Source organism: Anticarsia gemmatalis, chromosome 13 (assembly GCF_050436995.1).
Source record: "Anticarsia gemmatalis isolate Benzon Research Colony breed Stoneville strain chromosome 13, ilAntGemm2 primary, whole genome shotgun sequence".
Classification (NCBI taxonomy): Eukaryota; Metazoa; Arthropoda; class Insecta; order Lepidoptera; family Erebidae; genus Anticarsia; species Anticarsia gemmatalis.
Genome location: NC_134757.1, coordinates 3032090 through 3055745, shown reverse-complemented (window position 1 = coordinate 3055745; position 23656 = coordinate 3032090). Strand labels below are relative to the sequence as shown.

The 23656-nt window shown below is 38.3% G+C and overlaps 2 protein-coding genes and 1 long non-coding RNA gene across 5 annotated transcripts; 1 reads left to right on the top strand and 2 right to left on the bottom strand.

The window, feature by feature from the left end:
- The first annotated feature begins 82 nt into the window (after positions 1-82).
- On the top strand, positions 83-2536 carry LOC142977594 (uncharacterized). Its single transcript, XR_012959711.1, has 4 exons — positions 83-390; positions 821-963; positions 1792-1977; positions 2386-2536. It is a non-coding gene; the product is annotated as an uncharacterized LOC142977594 (long non-coding RNA).
- A 2480-nt stretch (positions 2537-5016) lies between these two features.
- On the bottom strand, positions 5017-14744 carry LOC142977632 (uncharacterized). Of its 3 annotated transcripts, none has more exons than XM_076121678.1 (13): positions 14209-14541; positions 13783-13941; positions 13075-13190; positions 11798-11942; positions 11169-11396; positions 9276-9405; positions 8907-9019; positions 8148-8348; positions 7624-7810; positions 7087-7202; positions 6271-6468; positions 5926-6030; positions 5017-5726 (listed from the first exon to the last, which is right to left on the bottom strand). In XM_076121678.1, exons 1-13 carry the CDS (start codon positions 14275-14277, stop codon positions 5628-5630), a joined length of 1866 nt encoding a protein of 621 aa, XP_075977793.1. In that variant the 5' UTR covers positions 14278-14541; the 3' UTR covers positions 5017-5627. The 3 variants fall into 3 exon arrangements, with proteins under 3 accessions (XP_075977793.1, XP_075977794.1, XP_075977795.1); XM_076121679.1 differs by lacking the exon at positions 14209-14541 and adding an exon at positions 14560-14744 and having other exon boundaries at positions 5018-5726; XM_076121680.1 differs by lacking the exons at positions 11169-11396; positions 11798-11942; positions 13075-13190; positions 13783-13941; positions 14209-14541 and adding an exon at positions 9590-10007 and having other exon boundaries at positions 5018-5726.
- Positions 14745-15321: 577 nt separating this feature from the next.
- Gug (arginine-glutamic acid dipeptide repeats grunge) lies at positions 15322-23535 on the bottom strand. Its single transcript, XM_076122263.1, has one exon. It carries the CDS (start codon positions 23158-23160, stop codon positions 17641-17643), a length of 5520 nt encoding a protein of 1839 aa, XP_075978378.1. The 5' UTR covers positions 23161-23535; the 3' UTR covers positions 15322-17640.
- Positions 23536-23656: the final 121 nt, after the last annotated feature.

Sequence of the window (23656 nt, the reverse complement as noted above, 5' to 3'; positions counted from 1 at the left end):
TGAAGTGCATAATGTCTGCTGCTGCTTTTCCACAGTATTCGCAGCTGTCGTCAGGCTTTATTTTCAGTTTGTACAAGTGAGTGGGAGTTCTTGAATGGCCGAATCTTAATCTGTTCATTGTTGTTATAAAATTTCTATTATTGAGTCCTTTAATCTTGCTATTTATATACCATGGTTTGGCGGGCGGGCAACCCTGAATAGCTGCATACCATTTTCCTTTCTCACAACTAACTATATTCCAGTACTCATGCCACAATGTTTTGAGGTCTATGGAGATTTTGGTGTGGAAATCAGTATAGGGAATCTTCAATATGTTAGTATGGTCTTCTGTGCATTCCCCTTTAGCTGCCTGATCTGCTTTTTCATTGCCAGTGATGCCTTTATGTGCAGGTACCCACAAGAACTTTACAATTTTACCATTAATACTTAAGTTAAGGACTATTTCCTTAATGTTGTATAATATATAGTTAGTGTTAAATTTTAATGTACAATTTTCTAATGCCATAAGACAACTTTTTGAATCTGTTATGATAAGAAAGTCATCATTATCTACAGTATGTATATGCTGCAGTGCTAAAAGAATTGCATAACATTCTGCTGTAAATATTGAACAATTTGTATCTAATTTGTAACTATTTACTTTACCCAATTGAGGGTCATATACAGCACATGCTACATGGTTAGATTTAGAACCATCTGTGTATAAAGTATAATATGGTTTATTTTCTAAGAACTGAGATAAGTCTGACTGGTTAAAAATGACTTCATGAAGGATTGTACATTCATTATTAATGACTGCATCATATTTTACTTTATACAGAGGCCAAGGGTAATCTTTGTACATATTGACAGAATATGAGAATACATTTAATGCAACTCGAAGGAGTTCAGGGCTATGACCAGATATTAATTCAGAGGCAGTTATAGGAGAGCTGCTGCCATACAACTCAAGAGCTTGTCTAGGTAATACTCTTTTTATTACTTCATTGTTTAAAGAACTTAGTGTTTTTAAACAGAAATTGAATACTAGTTGTAAACGTCTAAAGATTAAAGGTTCAATACAAGATTCACATTGCATGGCATTAATTGGAGTAGAACACATTGCTCCTGTAATAATTCTTAAAGCCTTATTTTGTATTACATCTAGTTTCCTTATATGAGATAAATTACAATTCATATAAGCTAGGGAACTATAATCAAAGTGACTGCGAACAATACTTTTATATAACATTGACAAAATTTTTGGGTCAGAGCCCCAATGCACACCGGCCAAAGATCTTAAAACATTAAGACCCCTACTTGATGCTTTGATTAAGTGGTTTATATGACTCTCAAAAGACAACTTTGGGTCTAAGTAGATACCTAAAAACTTCTTTTCCCTAATAATTGGAAGTAATGAATTGTTGTATTTTATACTTAAGTCACAATCTAATACTTTTTTTGAAAAAATCATAACACCACTTTTGCTAGGACTAATTTCTAAACCTAGTTTATTGAAGTAATAATCATGTAGTTTAATTAAAGCAATATTGAGATTACTTACAGAAATATTTACATTACTATTAACACTATATAACAATAAGTCATCAGCAAACTGTAAGAAGTTCACATTTGAATTATTTAGATATTTATTAATTTGACTAGTGTATAAATTATACAACAAAGGTGATAAGATCGCACCCTGCATTGTTCCTTTGTATACATGTCTAGGACCATGTAGAATGTTATTGAATTTAACATACATTGTTCTATCATAAAGAAAGTTATAAATCCACTTACAAAATTTTCCAGGAATGCCAATATCGCACAATATGCCAATTAAAGTGGAAGGAATCACATTATCAAAAGCACCTTGGATATCAAGGAAGACACAAACAGTAGAAGAGTGGCTATGAAAAGAACTTTTTATATCTGAAATCAAAGAAGTAAAACTTTCTACTGCACTACGACCTTTCCTGAACCCAAACTGCTGATTAGGTAAGAGGTTATTTGATTCTACAAAGTAGTCTAATCTGGTTTTCAAAATATTTTCAAAGAGCTTACCTATACAAGAGGCTAATGATATAGGTCTATATGAGTTGAAGTGATTAGGAGGCTTATCTTGTTTTAAAATTGGAATAACACATTGTGTTTTCCAAGCTTGTGGTATAATTTGCTTGTCCCATAGTATGTTAAAAATATTTAACAATACTTCTTTAGCATTTTTATGCAAATTGCGTATCATAATGTACGGAAAATCATCTAGTCCAGGAGATGTATCTTTTCTATGCAGCAGAGCAGTGTTAAACTCTTGCCAAGTAAATGGGGCAATCAGAAAATTTGTGGTTACATTACTACTCTGGGAGAAATATTGATTTAATAATTCATCATTTTCGGAATTTACAGGGTCAATCGGAGAAGCAAATTTATCGAAGAATGAGGGAATCCAGTCATCATTACGGTGTCTATTACCAAGTGATAGCCTTTTAAATTTTCTAATGTAATTCCAAATAGTAGTAATTGGTGTGAATCTATTAAATGACTCGCATAAATTGGTCCAGCTTTGTTTCTTTTTTTCCTTTAATAATCTTTTTTTCATGGCATCTATTTTTTTATAATTTATAAAATTATCTAAACTTGGATTTGACCTATAGTAATTTAAAGCTTGTTTACTGTTTTTAACTGCTTCAGCACATTCTGAATCCCACCATGGAACTGGCTTTTTCATAATAGATTGGGAAGATTTCACAATTTTAGGAACACATTGTTCTTTAATAGTATTTAAAAAATTACAAAAGTCGCCATATAGTTTAAGAGGATCTGTGTCCTGAATACTAATATAATTATATATTTTCTCTGAGCAAGAGTTGTATTTATTCCAATCAGCTTTACTATATAAATAACGATCTACCGGTTCTCCTAACTGATATTTATCAATGGAGGTTTGGATATCCACAATTGTAGGGTAATGATAGCTTCCCATAGGATCATCATGAACCATCCAGCTACACATTGGGGCCAGAGATGGGCTGACAGATGATAGGTCAATTGCTGAGGGCATATGGGTACTCCTGCCTACTGTAGTAGGGGAACCTGAATTAAGTATACACAAGTCACATTCATCTAAGATATTATATATTTCATTTCCACGACTGTCACTTCTGTGGCAGCCAAATGCTACATGATGAGCATTTAGGTCTCCAGAAAATAGGAGTGGTCTAGGTAATCTATTTATTATCTGTTTAAGTTTCCTACCCCTAAATCTAGAACTATTGCCCCCTGGAGGAGGACAGTAGGAACACAGTATGGTCAAGTTTCCATGTAAAGTTACTAGAGATATGGCTACAGACTGTAAATAATCATAAAATGGGATATGTATTGTAGAATATTTGTAAATGTCTTTAATCAAAATTGCTACGCCACCTCTACCATTAAGGCCTATCTGTTTAATGAAATTGTAACCAGTAATAAAAAAATCGGGTTTATCTTTTAGCCAAATTTCATTGAGTAAACAAATATCAATATTGCTGTCTTTTAAAAAATTTATCAAAAGGGGTTTTTTGTTAATAATACCTTCAACATTAAATTGTGATATTCTTATGTAAGACTTATCCATGATTAAGTTTTAAAAGTTTTAATTAAAATATCTTGTATGACGTTGCTAGTAATGGCCCTGTTTTCATTGCCTATTGAAATAAGCGCCCCGATAAGACCTTTTCTGATAAAATCGTTATTAATAATTTCGTTAATCAATCTTTCGTTGGAAATTGTTTCAGAATTAGTTGATGCGGCAGTGGGAATAGGTGAAGGTTTACGACTTACTACGGAAGAAAGAGAAGCAGGATTAGAAGTTTTAGTATTGGTTTTAGTTACAGTAGAAATTTGAGGAAAGTTCCTTTCGTAGTTACTTATATTATTATTTCTATAATTGCCAGAAATAACATTGGCATACGTTTTACTTTTCTTAGCTTCAATTTTTTGCCTCTTAATAGGACATTCTCGGGAAATAGCTAGATGTGGACCTTGACAATTAATGCATTTAATATTATTTTTATTTACACATTCTGAAAAGTGATGCTCCTCAGTGCAAATTGAGCATTTTTGACTATTTTTGCAGATTTTGGCACCATGGTTGAATTTAAAACACTTAAAACATTGTAATAATGGAGCATGATACTCGTGTACTTTAAATCTAAACAAATCCAAGTATACATATTCTGGAAGAACATTCGACAAAAATGTTAAAGAAACTGTTTTATATGGTTTCAATTCACCATTTTCTTTTTTTGTAAATCTACGGACTGCTATTATTTCATATCTTGAGCTCAATTTCTTAAATAATTCAGCATTACTTATACTTGTGGGTACAAATTTCAAGACACCGATGCATTCTACTGCCGAAGCTGGAATAAATGCCTTGAATTGATGCTTGCTTAGAAAAGCTTCATTTTTTATAAAATTGTTGGCATTGTTTGATTGCGAAAAGGTAACGCAAATCTTATTGGGATTAATTCTTTTAATGTTCGTGATTCCCTTGATGTCATTTTTAAATAAATTTGTTGTGATAATAGGATTAACATTTCCTATTTTTTCCGATTCTCGGAGGCCCTCGACAAATACGGAAAACTCGCCACTCACCGCACTTTCAGCAAACATTCTTTTGTATTCGGGTTTAATAAATGTTTTGTAGAACTCATCTGGTCCTCCTTGATTCCGATTCGGAACCTTCCTCTTTTCGACCCCTCCACCTGGATCGTCGCCATCTCCATCCGGCATTATATATTAATGTTTAAATATATACAACTATTTAAATATTTACACTATTTACAATTGAATTGGAATGGAAATAATAAGAGAAATAATTTTTGAAAATTATTTAAAAATTCGCGCCTTAGTAGTTCAAAAGCCCGCCAAAAAGTGTCACACAAGGTATTTCGACGGTGGTGTTACTATACCGAAAAATCAAAAGAATATTTTTTGTTTATATAAATTACTCTAAAATGCGGTAGATTTTATATTATTAGGTTAGTATAGCCAAGCTTTAACTATGAGTTTAATGAAGTTTAATTTGAATTAAGTTGGATTGCCAAATAGGTAATTTATCGATATTTAACCATACTGCACTAATGTCATCTAAATGTCATGAGAAATAAGTTCGGAAATATTAAAGCGGTTCTATTTATATTTTTAATAATTTCGAAATAGGTCACACATTTATGCTGTGCAAAATCATGTGCGAAACAGTTTCCAACTTTCCACACACTATTACAAAATAGAAGTACCTAGGGACCTTTTATGTCGGATTCCAACAGAGCTTGTCATAGAATATTATTTTTGTGAAAACTAACGTGTAAAATTGTAAAATAGTTATTATAAGGAGTGTGTTCTGCACATTATTCCATTAGATTAAATTGTCACATTGATACGCAAATAATTGCATTGGTAAAATGTATTGACATGGTAGCAGAAGTAAGTAACATGGTAAATGAAGCAGAAGTGGTAAAATAAAAAGCTTTTAAACAATTTGTAGTTTTATTTCAATAATAGAAACGTTTAAAAATGTTATACTAAGCTTTAACAAAATAGATAATAATTACACTCTCAAAATAGTTCATGACTATAAACATTACAAAATGTTTGATACATCATTATCTCTCTCTTATAACATTTAGAATTTCTCTCAGTCCATCATTCACTTTCAATACAGCCAATTTTGTTTCCACCATCGAGAAGTCGCTCAGCTCAATCTGTAAACGAAAACATAGGTACATTCTTTCTAGATAAATGGCTTTATCTTTAGGCTCAAGCCACCAAGCTTCTTTGTCAGACAATAGGTCCATTAAAAAGCTCCAGTCCAGTTCCAGCTTCTTATTTTTGAGTTGCGGAACTATAAATACTGGGTAGGTACGTAATTTGAAAAGCAAATAAAAAAACAAATACAATTACCCCATCAGGTGGATCTTTCTCTCTAGGCGGAAAGCGGCCATACATTCGTTCACAAATTGCGCACAAACCGCACCATGTTCGATACTTCAGAGTGTTTTCGTCTGACTATAAAAAACAATAATAAATAATTAACTCAATGAAAAAAACCTTATGAATGTCAAAAAATGCGATTATTTTTAAACGATGAAAAATATAGGTAGTTAGTTCTACTTGACGCTTATTATTTTTTTATAGAATAATATAGATAGAGTTTATTTTTGTCGAATGTTGCAGGAGAAATTTTATATCTATGGTTTAGAGTAGACTAGTCTTAAAAATACTTAAATAAATTAAATCTCGTCTTACCATCTCTTCACTGTCTCCACCCGCTTCGGTACTAATAGGTGGCTTCTTATAACCACTATCCAATAACGTGAGTTTTATTTCATCAGGAATATTGTCCTCCTCCTCATAATTGGCCCATTCCATGATATTCTTGAACCGTTCAGCCTGCGCCGAAGTCAGGATACCACCCATCATCAAAATTAAACCTTCTTCTATATCCTGAAAGTATAAAAAAACTACTCAGACAGGAAGTAAAGAGACAAATGAATGGAAATCTTGAGGTTTTCTTGATATAAATAGTAACTTGTTCGAAAACGATTTGCCGGCCGGTTTATGACGTCACAACAACATGGACTTATAAATTAGATGAATGCAGGACGCGGTAGGGTGTAGGAGTAAAGATGTCATCGGCAAACCTTTCGCGTTTGAAGTAAGTAGATCTGTTGCGTTGTAAAGAATTTACTCTATAATGAAAGAATAGGGTATTGTAATAATGCATCGTTTATAAACAAAATATTGCACCGTTCTGCATCGTTTGCTGATAGATATTATCATAGAGAACACATTTATATACTTGGCCAGGAAATGTATCAATTAAATATATTTAAGTGGCTAATAAGTGATTTACGAAATATTTAATCACAACCTCTCAACTGTTTTGTCAAGGATCCTTGCACCACCCGTCAACTGTTTTGTCAAGGATCCGTGACACGACGAAACTTGGGAATTTTTGTTGAAAAATAAATTTTATGCGACATACTGAAGACTTTTATTTATTTAAGGCATATTTTTTTGTTGTATATTCGTTTCTTCCAGACACTTTTTTTTTATTGTTACCTTTATAGGCATTCTGTATCCATGCGGCCTGAATTTCCTGAGCACCGTGAGATATAGCAGCTGTTTGGACTTGGCCAGTGTCACGAATCTGGCAGCATATTTCATTGGAGTCAATGCTGCAACATAAAAAAATAGAATGTTCCTTCGATCAGCCTATATTTAAATTCTTGTTTAGGTTTGTTTTTGCTAGATGAAAATCTCTCAAACTCGGCTACCTTCCAAGAGAAGGGGTAAAAAAATATAAATTTAATGAAGGATTTCCATCTTTTCCGATAAAAAATCACCCATAAGTATATCATCAATCAATGAATAAATCTAATCCCCCTGTTGAGTAAGATCCTTTAGAATAGAGTAGAGTCACACACAGGACAAATGGAAATTTCGTGTGCGTTGTTTGTATGTTTGCAAAATTCCCTATGACACAAGAGCAATTCTTAGTGCGGGAGTTGTCTGTCTTAAAAAAAAAACTTATATGGGTGTACCTATAGCCCTACAGCCGATAAACATGGATTTAAGTCAAAGTGATAATGTCCTTACTTTCAAGAGCATTAGTATCGATGGGCAGAGAGAACTGCGCGTTCTTCCGTGAGAAGACCCGGGGTATGTGCAGCCAGTCGCCGAGGCTGACGGCCGGTACTTTAAACTCGCGCAGTAGCGCCTGCATCTCGTGACCGTACGAGCGCTCCGGACGAGTTCGCATGGCTTCTTCTAGCACGTAGCGGCGCTGGGGAGAATACAAAATGAGATTACCAGTTACCGACTAAAAGTGAGGACCTTTGGCAATATGTTATATACTCAAACTTATTGTCAAATTGGATAGCTATTGGACCTACATGAATAAATAAATAAATTTAACTTGTTATAAAAAAAAAGAATGTGCCTGTGGTACATTGTACAAAAACACATTTATTTTCATTAACGTTTTGTGCGGTCTTTCTGCAGCTGTCAATAATGAGCAGGTATCAAGAAAACTGGCTAAATAGGTATCTAGTTAAACCTGCTAAATAGGCTAGGCCTAGTTTGTTATTTTGCTTACATTTAAAAGTACCTAGTAAACTCACCTTGATATCAAACTCAGTTTCAATAGCCTCCTGATCGACCTCCCTATGCAGGTACTTGAGTATATCATCATCGAGGAAGGAGTCCGTCTTGCGAGGCACGGCCAGCTTGATCACCGGTAGTACTATTATGTCATCTTCATGTGACGCCGCGATAGACCCGCGCGAACTGGGGTTTTGGGAGTCACCACCTATGCCAGCGATCTGGTGGAAAAAAGTGGTAGGTATATTTTAATTTAATGAGTTTACGATGTGATTCCTATTTATTCGTTTTAAGCAAATTTTTTATATAAATAAATATCATTGGACAACTCGCACATGGTCATCGGATTCCAAACTAAGCCTAGCTTGTACTATAGTAACCAGATAACTGATACAATTCATTCATATATATTTTTAAATACACACTTATATAGATAAATTTAACAGGGCCAGTGCTCATCACATAAATATTTGCCCCGGGTGGGATTCGAACCCCACCACACGCGGGGCTTAAGTTATATTTATGTTGAAAATTATACACATTATTTTATCTAAGTCAAAAGGTACTATGTATAATGGCACTAGACGTGCGACCCTACGATGAGCAATGGCTTGTTATTGTCGCAGCAATAATGACCTCTGAGATCTGTGACATCTATCGCCAAACTACTTTTCATTTGACTGAACTACGACTGAACTGATTGATCCGTAGAAACCTACGGATTCTGAGTATACTCCTGGCAGACAATGATTAGATTTAGAGTATTAATGAAACCGTACTTGTGTTTCTGGATCTTGTTGTGACTGCGCCGCAAGTCCTGCCGAAGTGAGTCGATCACTGCCGCCCCCTCGGCCCTTGCGCCGTCTTTTACCACGACGACGACCTTCTCCGCCTGTAACGAGATACAAATGTATGAGAGACATTAGATTCCCGCATATTTTCTTTTAGCTAGTGCATTAGACTCGGTGCTAGTCAGTAAATAATATGCAAAATGTTTACTTTGCACGCCGTGGCAGCTTTTAATTGAGGCAACACTAAGTTTATGTTTTTACGTATGTATCCTATTATGTACTGATTCCTGGTGTATACTTTGTTAGTTGACTATAAATAAATTTGAGGGATCCTATACAAAGTAGTTTGTCAGTTACCATCGTCGCCGTTCAGAGCAGCTTCATTAGGTTCAGCTTCTTTTTCAGTCTTAGATCGCTGTGACGTCGGAGGCTCAGGTTTGCTTTGTTTTTTCACCGTCTTTGTGATGTTCAGCGCCTTGAGTTGATTCTGTAACGAAAAACCATATTCGGTTAGAATTATAATAACTTCATTACTATGTCATTGATAGAAGTTCCAACCGAGACTGATGCAATCCTCATTATTTCTAAGTTCATTCCTACAAACAAGACAAAACGCGGTAGATAACGTTGTTCAAACAGCAATTTTCGTAACGAGATAATGACAATATTACCTCTAGTTTCCTAAAGAACTCATCGCTGTCGTAAGGCAATGATTTCTCTCTTTTGACCAATTTTCTCGGCAATTTAACACTTGGTAATTTCATACGCTTCCTTTGGCCAGTGGCTCCCCACGCCGTCATAGACAGAACGATGTTAGACGCGCCTCTTTTCCTACTTTTCGGCGCGTAACTAATAACTATTTTAGTTAAATGCATCACATTGCAATCACAAGTCTCCGAGCGGATAATAGGAGGGAGCTTCTGAGTGTTGCGTCTCAGACGTCGTGCTTTCAAAGCCGCTAAGTTATCACCCGTTAGTAAAAAACTTTTTTCTTGCTTTTTCTCTTTCGGTTTATCTTTTTTTAATGGTAATAGTTTAGTTTTTGATATTAAAAACGGCAACATGTTATGAAACTCGCGACGGTTTATACCTGTGCTTCTCGAGCGACTAATACGTGGAAAATTTGTATAAACGAACGTCAGCAGGCGTATCGATCTGTGTTTATCAACAGTGGATGATGTTTGAAGTAACGCTCTAGTAATTCTTGGACAAGCTTTGTAGGGAAAGTTACAATATCGCTGATAAGCGCTCGCCAGGTGCTTAGCACCTCCCTGTTGTTATGTGAAGCAACAATATTATTTCAGTTCCTACATATTTTACGCAAGTTTATATGCTGATTTATTTAAGAGCAGCAAGTTCACGTTTTATTTAAGTATCTATTCTACTAGCTAGATATTTTAGCAATTGCAGATGGATGGATGTTTGGCATAAAAATAGTTTCAAAGTTGGACTTATGCGATAGGTACTTTTATGTACATGTCTGTGAAATCTTTCCTCAAGGCAGAATATAGAAGGCGATTGAATAATGTCGTCTTAAAGAGGAGAAGAGATGTGATGGTAGCCATGAGAGATTCCTGTGCAATTTGCCGCGATTTATCAGATGATGTCAGGCGACAAATGATTGTTACGTGCCGCCCACCAAATCATTCCGTAATCTGATCTCCGCGACACAAGGTCATAGCACACATAAAAGTAATTTGAAGAGTGAATTGATAACCATCAAATTATGACACTGTCTGTGGAAACTTTTGTGACACTGTATCTATCTTCTGAATAAGGTTTTGCTATGAGCATAACATTTTTAATAATTACTAATTATAACTTAGTGGACTTATACAGTGTTTGGAGTACAACGGCGGCGATGCTATCGTATCGCCGGTTATCAGGTTCGATTCCAATACTGAACTAAATAAATTTATGTAATCTTCAAATAGTAGGTACTCTGTTCTTTGTACTCTTATTACTAGAAACTAAGAATATAATATCGGCGCTAAAGAAAACCATTAATGATTACCAACATCAATATCTAAACTTGAATTTACTTTTTGTCTGATTGTATACACAAACAACGGACACAATCGTTGTTTGTGTGTTTGAAAAAGTCTCCGCAACACAAGAGCAATTTATTAGTGCAGGTGCCTTTAAAAAAAAATCATCGTTCATTAAGTTCTTTCATTAGGAGGAGGCTACGAACGTAAGTAATCTTACATTCATTGAGATAAAAACCTATCTTCCTCTATATGATCTTACCTTCCGAGCAGTTCGAACGCTGAGCGGTTCTTTCACAGGCAGGTTCCTCTTGGCCAGTACAAGTGGTGATGCAAGCGGAGGTAGTTGCTCGCACTGGCCTTTGATGAGCCGGTTGTGAGCTCCGTCGGAGAGATTCAGTGAGGGGAGAGTGGAACGGTCGTTGGTAGGACTCGTGTTGGGACCCGCTGTGATGTCTGATGTTGTGTAGCCGTGGTAGTATATTGTTTCCTGGGTAGAACAAACAACTTTAACTTAACTGAAAGTATGGAATAACTCTAGACGAACTAAATTTGTCATATTTTATGTCGTCATTATTACATTTATTTAACGCAAATTTATCCTTTCCTATCCAATGACTTACCATACAATTTTTACTTTGGATCATCCTTAACAAAAAAATCCGAGGACATACAACGTACTAAAGTTGTCTTAGGCCAATTTTTACGTATGACGTGCCACGTTTTATGATTTTAACACGAATATAATAAAAACCAAACAAAAACTTATTTTTATTCCTATACAAGAAATCCCCTTATGTGCCTTAAATAGGGGATACAACTCTATACGCGAAACCGAATCAGCTAGTCTTTGCGTAAACTAATCTAGAATATTAACATTAAATTGTGTACCTGACTGTGACTTCTTCTTAAGTCTAACACAATAGTAGTTCTCTGGTGAGGCTGGTCTGGTGTGAGACATCGTCGAGAACCTCGTGACTTCCCGCTGGCGAGGGTCGGCGCTGGAGTGAGCGGTCTTGAGTCTGTTTCTGTATATCTGGAAATATAATACAGTGTTGTTGAATCGGAACTAAAACACCTTCTTTATAAGGGCTAAGATTGCTCAAAAGTTTAAGCATTAATAAAATCCTGCTTTCTTTGCAAATGACTTCTGATGTTTCGAATAATTACGATAACGAGAACTACATCAGTAACTTAGAAAACTATTGTTTTATAAAACAAGTTATTAGGTAACGTATCCGATAGAACATGAGGTATAAGTATAGAACATGTCCTCCCCCTAATTTCATGGTACTGACATTGTAAATGCCAGAACTTTGGTTAATTTAATACACCACTGCTTACACTTCTACTAAAGATAGCATATTGATAACGGCCGTTAATGCAAAATGACTTATCTATGAGAATTGATAGATAGGACGTATTAATGTGCAACGCAAAAACGACTAGATGCTTACCCCTTACAATGTAAATAATGGACATGTAAGCTTGTTATTAACCTAAGGCTTTATAATTATTTACATTGTATACTGAAATCGTTGTAAATTACACCTTTTATTGTAAAGGGTAACTGCTGGTATCAATTAGCTGTATCTATACTATCTACCTACCTATTACAGATTTTTTCCTAGTACTCTATCCGGCTTACTCTACTTCAAATTCAAATTATCCTCTATTTCGAAAACTTCGTACAAAGGATTGAATAGTAATAATTTTTATTTTTTTTTACTAAGGAAACTATTGTAAAGCGGGACTTACAAACAAATACAATGAACTTACGTAAAGTACAACTAGGCCCAAAACCACTATTCCCAGATCACACAAATATTTTATGAGTGGACAAAGAACCGAATCCAAGCCTCGTGACGTAGATCTAGCAGCGTATGACGACTACTAATGTTATTACTTAAGTTAAAGACTCAAAACCTCCGTGGCGCAGTGGTCCAGGTGGTCGCCATGCCACTACCATTGCGTCGGGAGGTCGTGGGTTCGAGTCCCACACGGAACAATTATTTGTGCAATTCACAAATATTTGTTTCGGGTCTGGTTGTTTGTACAACACACAACCGCGACACAAGGGCAATTATTAGTGCGACAGTCGTCTTTAAAAAGAAGAAAAGGAATGTTAGATTAACTTAGAACTAACTAAAGTGTTTGGTCACACTTACCTTCGAAACATATCTTCAGTAACAATATCATGTGGTGTTCGATTCTTCTCCTTATCGCCGCCATCTTGGAATTTCGATAAATCCTCTTGGAAGTAATGCGGTTTTCCGTCTAGAAACTAAGAAACGATGTAAGTATAAGAAGTTATTCTTTAATACCCAAACAATGTAATGGCCGGCTAACTGTACGGAACTTTGCTTAGGTACCTATGCGTTGAAATGGGTGCATAATGAACAGATACACTACCTTTTCCTTCTCTCTCATAGCCTGACAGAATGGATAACTAATACGACCGGTGAGAGATCAGATGCAGTAACTAATGACGGCTTTCCATACTCCAGCACAAAAATTAGGTGCAACCTAAACTCCCTAACTCCAAACAGTAATCAGGCAGTTATTTAATAAAATATCGTTTTCTGAAAGCAGTTACAGACCCATAAATCTGCTAGATAAGGGTAAAAGTACCATAACGGGAAGGTAAAACTTGTTTTTTTTTTATATGAGTCGCGTATAACGTAGATATTAGAAATGATTATTCAGTAATTAAACAGACCATGGCACCAATTCGGTCACACACTGGCCTTATTCCTGTACTATACCACATAACATAATACTTCGTATAAACTAAGCGTTTGGAGGGAACCATGCCCAGAAGATACGCATTGCTTCTTCCTATTCTGTCTGATACTTAGCACAGAAATCATTCTTACCCAAGAGTCCTTAGCTCGTTTGACGTATTCCTTAGCCTCCGTGTCTGCGGGGTGATTGCACAGTACAGAGCAGGCGTGTGAGAACGGGTTATACAGCGCGGCGTAAGGCCGCAGCATGAAAGGAGCTGGAGTCACCTCGCATCTTAACTCCACTATACTCTGAAAACATCCAATTTAAAACAGCTAAATAGAAACGTTTCAGAAGCAGACATTCTGAGGCCGCTTACCTACTTAACTCGCAAGATTTATGGCGTCATTAAGTCGTTACTATCAACGCAGCCGTTCATGTTTCCTTTTTCCTCAATCATTTAGTTTCCCGTTATTGATAAATAATTTTAACTTGCCTAATAGGTTAATTCACACAAATTCGCAAAGGTCACAACATCGATAGGTTTTTAGGGTTTAATGACAGAATCCTGTACCAACCTTTTGTCTTATAAACGCAGGTTTTGGTGTCGTACTCGCCAGAAGTCCTGTATGACTTGTTAGTCCCATTATTCAGTTATATTCCCTAATACTTTTATCAAATGTTTACAAGCAGAGGCACACGCTACCTATCGATTAATCGATTGCTTAGTTACGCAGTAAAAACCGTCGCAAACAATAATAATAACAATAAAAATTATGTAAAATAACAGAGTATTGAAACATACTTTCTTTGACATAAAATCTGCCAAATCTGTCCTAGAGAACATGAGCATCCTGGAATACGTTGTAAGACCTTTTTGGTCTTCAAATAAGAGTATTGTTCTAACCTATCCAATTTTTTTTACTCACGTAGTTACAGCTCTAGGAAAATATGTAGCTTTATAAAATCCATATTTGTAAGTACGCATAGCGTTTTAGAATTATAGCTTATAGACCAATAGCAGTTCCTCCACAACTAGGTCGATGCGACTGTTAACTGCGTTTCATAGCTTTACACTAGGTTGTTTATAACAACTGACATACAGCAGCTATTTACAGTTCAATATTGTTTAGTGTCACATAATTATTATGATCATCGATATACCTAACTATCGTGCTAAGCGATACTGAATCCTTGACTGTATATGAGAAACTAATATAAATAAAATAATGTTTAATTACTAAAGTATAGTAGTAAGTAGTAGGAGTTAGTAAAGCGAACGTGTTAAAACTCACGTAGAATTAAGTGGAAATTTCAAGTATTTGTTCCCGATAATATGAATTGCAGGAAATCCAAACCTATATCGACCTATATGTAGGTAATAATCTTACATAACTGGTATGTTAAAATAAATTTACAATTGCTGCTAATTTCTTACACGTGGGTCTTTTAAAACCCGCAATAATAAGTCATGTTACTATTGCTTACTTGAAAATTAGTTAAGTAGAAAAAATTACTCAGTTTTATTGACGCAGGCCGTGTGGGGATTTTTATTAGTATGATGCATGGGCACCTAATAAAAATTTACGGCTATAGAGTATAAAACTGCCGTGTTATACCGAAATTAAAATAAGTATAATATTACATAGACTATATAGGTGAGATTAAATATAATGAAATAAATACAAAAATTTGATTTTTCCACATATATTATTCAAAAAAATTTACACAAAAGCACTAAGACATCCATTTAACCTTATTGTCTAAATAAATGAAGTTTTAAACCGACACGCAACCTCTTAATTAATTAAGATATAATTTGTCTCTAAAAATAATACTCATTTTCTCTTTTTAGATATCAGAAAGTAACTATGGCATTAAGAAATAATACCTACCAAGCGACATGTGAAAGTTATTCTAGATAATAATATAACTTTAGAATCGTCTAACAGCGCCTATTTGTTACAAAGGGAATTTTATATTACATTATAGTGCAGTAGAATTACTGAATGTGTACATTGGGCGTTAATTACAACTCTTAACATTTACAAGAATAATTAACCACTCATTAGTATTATTATTACAAAGAATAGAGTCAAGATCAAAATAATTTCAATTTGTATAAGTACTTAATTTCGTGTTAGTGTTAATCTACAATAGATATATGTTTAAAACAATATTAACATTTTGTTTTAAGCCAAAATCACCTTTACTTCCAAGTCGTAAAGTTCATTTTGTGTTAACTTCAGTTATTCATTTTAAGTCCTCGAAATAAAGGGTATTTTGCCAAGTTTCAGTCAACAATTTAAAAGTTGTCGGAGCGTCTGTCCGCTCCTGGCACTGGTGTTGGCCTGTCACCCTACTTTCTTTCAACACATGTAGAAAAGAGAAAGGAAGTGGCACAGCAGTGCGAATGACAAGGATAGATAATGTTGCTCTTGCTGATACAAGCTAAAATGACGTCACTGCAAATTCAAAACACTGAATTTGACAAGTGCAAATGATTTTGTGGCATCCAGTTCTAAATATGACTGCTAATTATGTTTTGTTTTACTAATTGTATAATTGACGTCACACCGTCTAATCTTATGTATACTTAAACGATTTACTCAATGTTTTAAGTAAGTATCTATTATTATAATAGATTAGAAAATATCACTGGTTCATATTTTAGAATACTTCAACCTCCACCGGTCGTTGGTTCAATCAATTAACACCTTTATTATATCCTGCGTGCAGTAATAAAGGTAAAACGAACTCACACGAGTTCAAGTTGAAACAGACATTAAGTTAAATTGGATATCACTGTAGTAACTGGTACAAATAAATGCAATAAATATAGCGTTATCCATAATTACAGTTCAGACAACATTGGTTGTTTTCGCTCATTACACAAAACGCGCGCATTACCCGCCAACCGTATTATTAGCAGTCATAACTGAGAACGAATCCCATACAATAGTGAACATAAAAGAACAAAATTGCATTCAATAAAAAATATTCCATCACAATCTGTACAAAACGATCTTTTACAACCAAGGTCGTAATCGTACACCTTTCATTACTAATATAGAATTATTGCATTCGGCCAATATCAACATTTGAAGGCAACATATCAATTAGTAACAATTTTCTCACGGCGGCGGCGATACCTCAATCTTATAATTGATATGTGAGCGTAATTAGTTCCACAAACGACCGCCTCCGCGTCACACAGAATGTTTCAACTTTATCACTCGATACTCACTCGGATTCACATTGGGACTTACTTAACATTTCAAAATATATATTTCTATGTTAAAATGTAAATAATTTAAGTGAAATAGGAGTTCTTTAGGATAATACAGAGCGAGAAAGTCACTACGGGACAATACGTAAAAGGCAAGTTGATTAGAAAGGCAAGTCCACACAGTCCCTACTCTGTCTCGTACTTAAAAAACACTTATTTATAGTTATATATATTATTATGTCATGAACATAAAAAGCAATGTAGTTTACATTGAACGTAATTACTGTAATCATGTGGTCCATTCACATGAATGCTAACCAGCACCCTTATTTATTTGCATTATAATTTAGTTCGAAAGCTACTGGTACAGAACAATTGCGGCTTCCTGAATGGAACGACATGCGACATACTGAACGCCCGAAGGCACCAGGTTCCGGAATACCAGTGGCCATCGGACCTTTCACGTTATTTAAAATAAACAATAATTTAATCTAGATAGCCTAAGTAAAACATGTGACTCTTTATCTCATTCACAAATAAAATTTTAATTATGACTAGTAGGTAAGAAATAAATTTGAGCATGGAAAATAAGCGTACTACACGACCATGCAACTATAAAAAATATTATAAAAACTTAAATACTTAAGGTACGGCCCTATCATAAATATAAATTACAGGTATCGTCACTCACGGCGGCGAGTGAGAACACATCACGATCGTCCTCGCACTAGCGTCACTGCGGGTACGGCGGGTACTGCGGGCACGGCGGGCACCGGGCGCACTAGGGCCGCGAGGCGCGCGCTGCCTCCTCCAGCGCCCGCACCTTGAGCTCGCGCTCGCGCTGCTGGCGCAGGAAGTCCTCGTGGTGCGCGGGGTGCAGGAAGCCGCGCTCGCGCTCCATGAGCAGCTGGCGCTGCAGCTGCTCGTGCGCCGCCGCCTGCTGCGCCAGCTGCTCGGCGTACGGCCGCACGAGCAGCTGGTCGGGGTGCGGCAGCGGCCGGTAGGGCGCGCCCGCGCCCAGCCCCAGCCCCAGCGCCGCCTCCTGCTGGGCCTGCGCCGCCGCCTGCTGACCAGGATGCAGGTGTAGGTGTGTGTGCGAGTGTGCGTGGGTGTGCGCGTGAGTGTGCGCGTGGTACTCGGGGTTGATACCGGCCATCTGCAGACGCACCATGGGATCGGCCGCCAGCGCGAGCCGCTCGGCCGCCTCCAGCTGCGCCGCCGCGACGCCGTGCGGGTGGTGCGGGTGATGGTTCGCCACCGTGGAAGGTACCGAGGGCGGCCCGCCCCCTCCCGCCGGCGGAATGCCGAGTCGTTCGAGACGCTCGCGCTCGAGTTGCGACAGCGCCGCGGGCCCGTGTCCGGGTGGATACAGTCCGAACTGAACGGGGATCGCACCCTGCGGTGGTGGATGTCCCATCCCGTAACGCCTGTGCATTTCGAGCCAATGTGGGTCGAGAGCGCGAGGTCCCACGTTGTTCTTGAGCAGTTCCTCCTTAAGCCTATCGTTGAGTTCGCGTTCGCGAAGCTCTCTGATCTCCCTGTCTCGTTTTTCTCGCTCTAGGTGTTCTAGTTCGAGCCTCTCTCTGGCACCGGCCGCGCCGTACATCGAGCTCAGTTGGTACTGAAGCATGGGGTCCATACAATGGCGTGGCAAATTGCCTGGACTGAATCCAGCGTGCGGCCGTGCATATTCAGATAATGTACGAAGTGCCGGAGTATCGGGATATCCCGGTGGTCTTGGGAATCGATCATACGGAGAAGATATAGTTTCGATGGCGCCTCTGGAGGGTGGTTTAGTTTCAGGCTTCTCTGGTGTTGCAATCTTTCTATGCGCCTGTTGTGCTATCTTTTCCCTTTCTTCCCTATCTCTCTCGGCTTGCTTTCTCAAACGTTCCTCTCGTTTACGAGCTAGTTTAGACTCAGGTACTGGTTTGAATATAAGATCGGTTCTCGTACATGAGTTGTAATCCCCACGATTCCAGTGCCGTAAGAATATCGCAGACTGAGATCTATGACATTCAGTATCTTCAATTTTCGGTTCCGGACTAGGCCCATGTGGTATATGTGCAGGACTGGGTATTTCTTCTTCCTCTGGTTGAGACTGGGTCTCGAGTTTCAATTCTGGATTCTCATCTGGAATTGGTCTAGGCGGACCTCGCAAATGTGGGTGACCGTGAGGAAGCTGATGAGGAGATCCAGGTCTAGGGTGTGACGCTTGCAAACCTGCTGCTTGAGCGTGAAGCCGTAAACTTTCAATGGAACTGGGTCCCGGACCTGGAGGTAAGCCAATCCCCATTGGGTGACCCATGGAAGGCGGTTGTATCATTAGATGATTTGGATTCCCAGGCAACATTTTAGGGTGATGACGTAGAAGCATAGAATCAGCTGGCGACAACCTCTCTGGGTGGTGAGCGAGGTGGTGCGAGTGATGATGCGTGTGGTTGTTCGTCACGTTCACGCTGGACGACGAACTGGTCGTCTGCGATACACTTGCCGACAAGTGATGCGGTGAATTAGAATGTGAACTGCTTTTCTGCTGTGTATTGATTTTATGTTGGATTGATTGCGACGAACTACTCGAAGTTGAGTGAGATATCGATAACGTGTGATTAGTACCGCCGCCTGCGTGACTAGGCTGCTTCTCTGTGCTGGTATGGACTGCGCTGTGGTGACTTGTAGAATGATGATGCGTCATTGTCGTCTCGTGAAGTTGATGCCTTTCAGTAGTGGAATTAGGGTTTCTAGGATCTTCAGAGCTTTCAGAGATTTCTCTTAGTGATCTTGTTGTTACTGAAGAACTGGTACTATGATGCGAGCTAAGCATAGTCGTAGACTCTATCGTTGAGGGTTTTACTGGCTCGTGACGTCCTGGCGTGCTTACAGCAGGGTGCATAGGCGGAATCGGATGAGGTTGAGGAATTGGTCCATAAGGATAAGGATACGGCATCGAATAGCCAGGGTGTGGATGAGGATAATACGGGTGCATGGCATGAGCAGCCGCTGCGGATAACTGGAAGATAGACGGATGTAGTAAATGGGGATGATGAAGAGGAGAGGCAAACGGATGTGGATGTGGTGGTCCAGGCTGTTGTCCAGAGTGCATTACTGGTCCGGGTATTGTCGCCGGTATTGACAGCGGAGATGGATTCATTAAATTCAGAGCTGAATGTGATACTGGAGTGTTCGGCTGAACAGGTGACGCAGATATTTGTCTCGGCTGCGATGGGCTCGTCAAATGCCTCGAAAACGGTGACGTTGTTGAGGATGAGAGTGGTCCATGACCAGGCGTCCCATTGTGCCCTGGTTGACTTTTGATCGGTGTAGGCGTGTGTGGACTTTTCACTGGAGGTATAGGATTTGATGATTCTGAACTGCTTTGACTTGTTTGAGTGGTAGGCGGTAAGTGAGGCTGATGTAAGAAGTCAGGCTCCTTCTTTATACTTTCGATCCTCGGGCCAAGGAATGCACTTGGCATGCTTGTGTTTTCGTTAGTTGGTTGACTTGGAGGCCTACTACTGTTTTCGACACTCGATATTGACTCTCTATCCCGCTCCGTGTTCAAGTGTTGAGCTATGGCACTTCCAATTGGATATCCAGGCACTTTAACTTCTTTGAGTGATTGTAATGGATCAGCAGGAGGCTGTGTAGACAGATTAGCTGGCATGTTATCAGGCACTTCTTGCTTGATTTTCAAATCTTGTGGCATTGATGGATCATTCTGGTTAGAAGGTATTAAATTGCTGAGAGAAGGAGGTACTTGCTGCATATGAGGTGGCAGTGAACCAGGTTTATCATGTGCTGAGTGTCCTGGATGCCCAGGGTGGCCAGGGTGACCAGGATGGCCAGGGTGTCCCGGGTGACCAGGGTGACCATACAAAGAAGATGGCATGAACGCATAAGGTCCAACATTAGTTCCACTCCCCACAGATATGAGAGGCCCAGGAGGCAGAAGGCCAGCAATAGAGGGCTGACTGAGAGGTGGTGGAGGCATACTTTGGCCAGATACAGGAGTAACAGATGCTTCTGTTGATCTGATTCCAAGATTCTCTGGTCGTACTGGATGAGGAAATGCAGGTTGCCTTATCTCTCTACTTTGTTGATCTGGTTTTGGTGCTGGCTGGGTCTTCAAGTCTGTAGGCTGTTTATCTTCAGCATCTTGTTCCTTATTTTCTTGTGAATTTGCTGGTGAAATTGGTTCAGTATTAGTTGTAGTTGGGTGTTCCATTGGAGGTGGCGATGAACCACGAGTGTTAGTTGGTGATGGACTTATTCTTTGTAATGTGTCAAGCCTTGGAGCATTAGGAGAATCAACTTTGTTTGCAGTAGATATTGTGGCTGTAAATATTTCAGGAGTATTCTGATTCTTCATTTCTGTAGCTTCATCTCTTGGCTCTAGTTTTATTACAGTTTTAAGAGGATTCATAAGAGGGTTATGCTTAGATGGATCATTACCGAAGTTCATATTAGGAGGATATGAAAACGGTGGCATTCCACCTGCAAAGTCCTTTGCACTTCTAATGATTGAGCTATCTTTTGTAATATTCACAGGATTAAATATGTTGTTTTCAATCTTTATGCTGTGTCCTAATTTTTGGTTGTATATGTGACTGTCTCTCACTAAGAAGTTTGTGTTTTCTAAGTTGAGAGGTTTATTAGACTGGTTGATTGGATGGCTCGGGAAACTATGAGCCAGGGGATCTTTCTGGAATTCCTCCTTTTGAAGATTCAATGACTGCTCTTCGGTATCAATTTCCTCCTTGATCTTAATCTTTTCAATAGCTTCAGTAGACATTGGTGTAACTTTTGGTATAATGAGCTCAGTTTTAGGAAATATTGAGCTTGGCATAGGATGATCTCTTCTAGATTCCATGTTTTCTGGGATCTTATTGGATTGTTGATTAGAATCTGTCTTGAGATCAAGAGCACTTCTTTCATCTTTTTCATTAGCCTTGAATGTGGGTGGTAAGGGATCTTTCTCAGATTTAATGACAGGTTCTGGGTTAGCTTCATTCTTGGCCTGTGGCTCTGCTGGTTTATTGAGTTGTTCAGGCTCAGGTTCCTTACTTTGTTCAGTAGTTTCCTTATCAGTCTTATTAAAACTAAAGTCACAAGCCTCTGGCTCTGGTTCAGGAGTTTCTGTTTCATCCATTGCAGGGAAACTGTCATTTGTGAGACTCTCTGAAGGACTTTCAGGAGGTTCAGCAGCCTTTTTCTTTTTCATTTGCACATCACCATCCAATATTTCTGGCTTTGTATCATCTGGAAGACGTTTCTTGACCTTAGACACATCCACTTTTCCGTTTGTCACCTTTTTCTTGACATCCTTACTGACCGGAGATGCCAACACTTTTTCTGATACATTATTATTGGTACTTTGTACATTTGGTTTGCTAGGCTTAGTTTTTGATTTAGAATCGTTATCACTCTCATCCTGTCCTTTCTTTCCATTTGGTGTATTCTGCTCCTTTGATTTATTTCTAGTTCTCATTCTACTTGGTGAGTCATCTGGATTCTCCGTTCGACCATTGTCAACCTTAGCCAGGTCACCAGCATCTCTAGAATCACTGTCCTCCTCAGAATTTTCATCCTCTGTAACTGAACTCATCTCACCTGCTTCCTTAGGATTAGGTGAAGGCCTTGACCCATTTGTATCTGGTACAGTTGGTGTCGCTTCTGGTGTTTGTTCTTTAGGTGTGCCAGCACGAGAATTACGAGTATTACGAACTCTTCTAAGTGATGCTTGCCTTCTTCTTCTATGAGGCCTATTACTACTAGCACCCGGAGTCTTTTTCCACAAATAGTAAAATTCAACCAGTTCTGCAGTGTCTTTATGAGGTAGTAAATCTTTTTTGATTTTAAAGAAATTCTTACCGAATTGCCGTATTCCTTTTACAAATCTTTTGGTTTCTTCTTCAGACCACTTTTTCTCAATTCCTTTTGGTACTGGACACTTAACAAGAGCTTGTAGCGCTCGTCCAGGGTCGTACCCAGAGTCATGAAGCACGTCGAGTGCGTTTATAGTGGTATCGTCGCGACTGGCGGCTACACAGCCGTCGTCAGGAGATCCTCCGTCACACATACCGGCGAACGCAGCCATTGAGCGTGCAGCTCGCAGGTACATAACCAGGTCTCGGTCAGTGGCCTGTGCAGGCAGCCAACGCAATTCCTCACCACCCGGACACGGTTCGTCGGCTCCGAGCGGGCCGTTTACTCGCATATCAGGCAAACAGGCATAAATATCTTTTTCCTTTACGGGTTGGTTCGGTGTGCCCACTTGAACCTCCCCCTGATTCTGGGCCATGGTTCGTGCCAAATGGACTATTTACACTGTGCACTTTTCCTTATTCACATATCACGATTGTCACTTGGATTACATGTTGATTTGTTTTAACTTCAGATTTGCCACTCAGAACAACGCTTCAGATGTTTATTTGATGGTCCGTAGAGCAGTAAGTATGCCAATATACATAATTATTACTTCTAATGGCCACCATTACACGATGCATTGTGCTTCATTTTAAGAACTTGTCTGATACACACGTATTATATGTTATTTGTTCACTTAATTGTATGATAAAAATAAGTCTTTCAAGTCAGTATTCACGCAATTTTTACTATTATTTCAGTAAATGCTATCTACATGCTACCCTTTTGTTTAGCTTCGCCTTTCTTTGGCTCACCATAGACAAATTTGAATTCTATAAAATGGCTGCCACGAAAGAATATTTTTCCTGAACGCTCCTATTTATGCAGAAAATATTATAATCAATTAAGACAAAAGTGGAATACAACTGGAA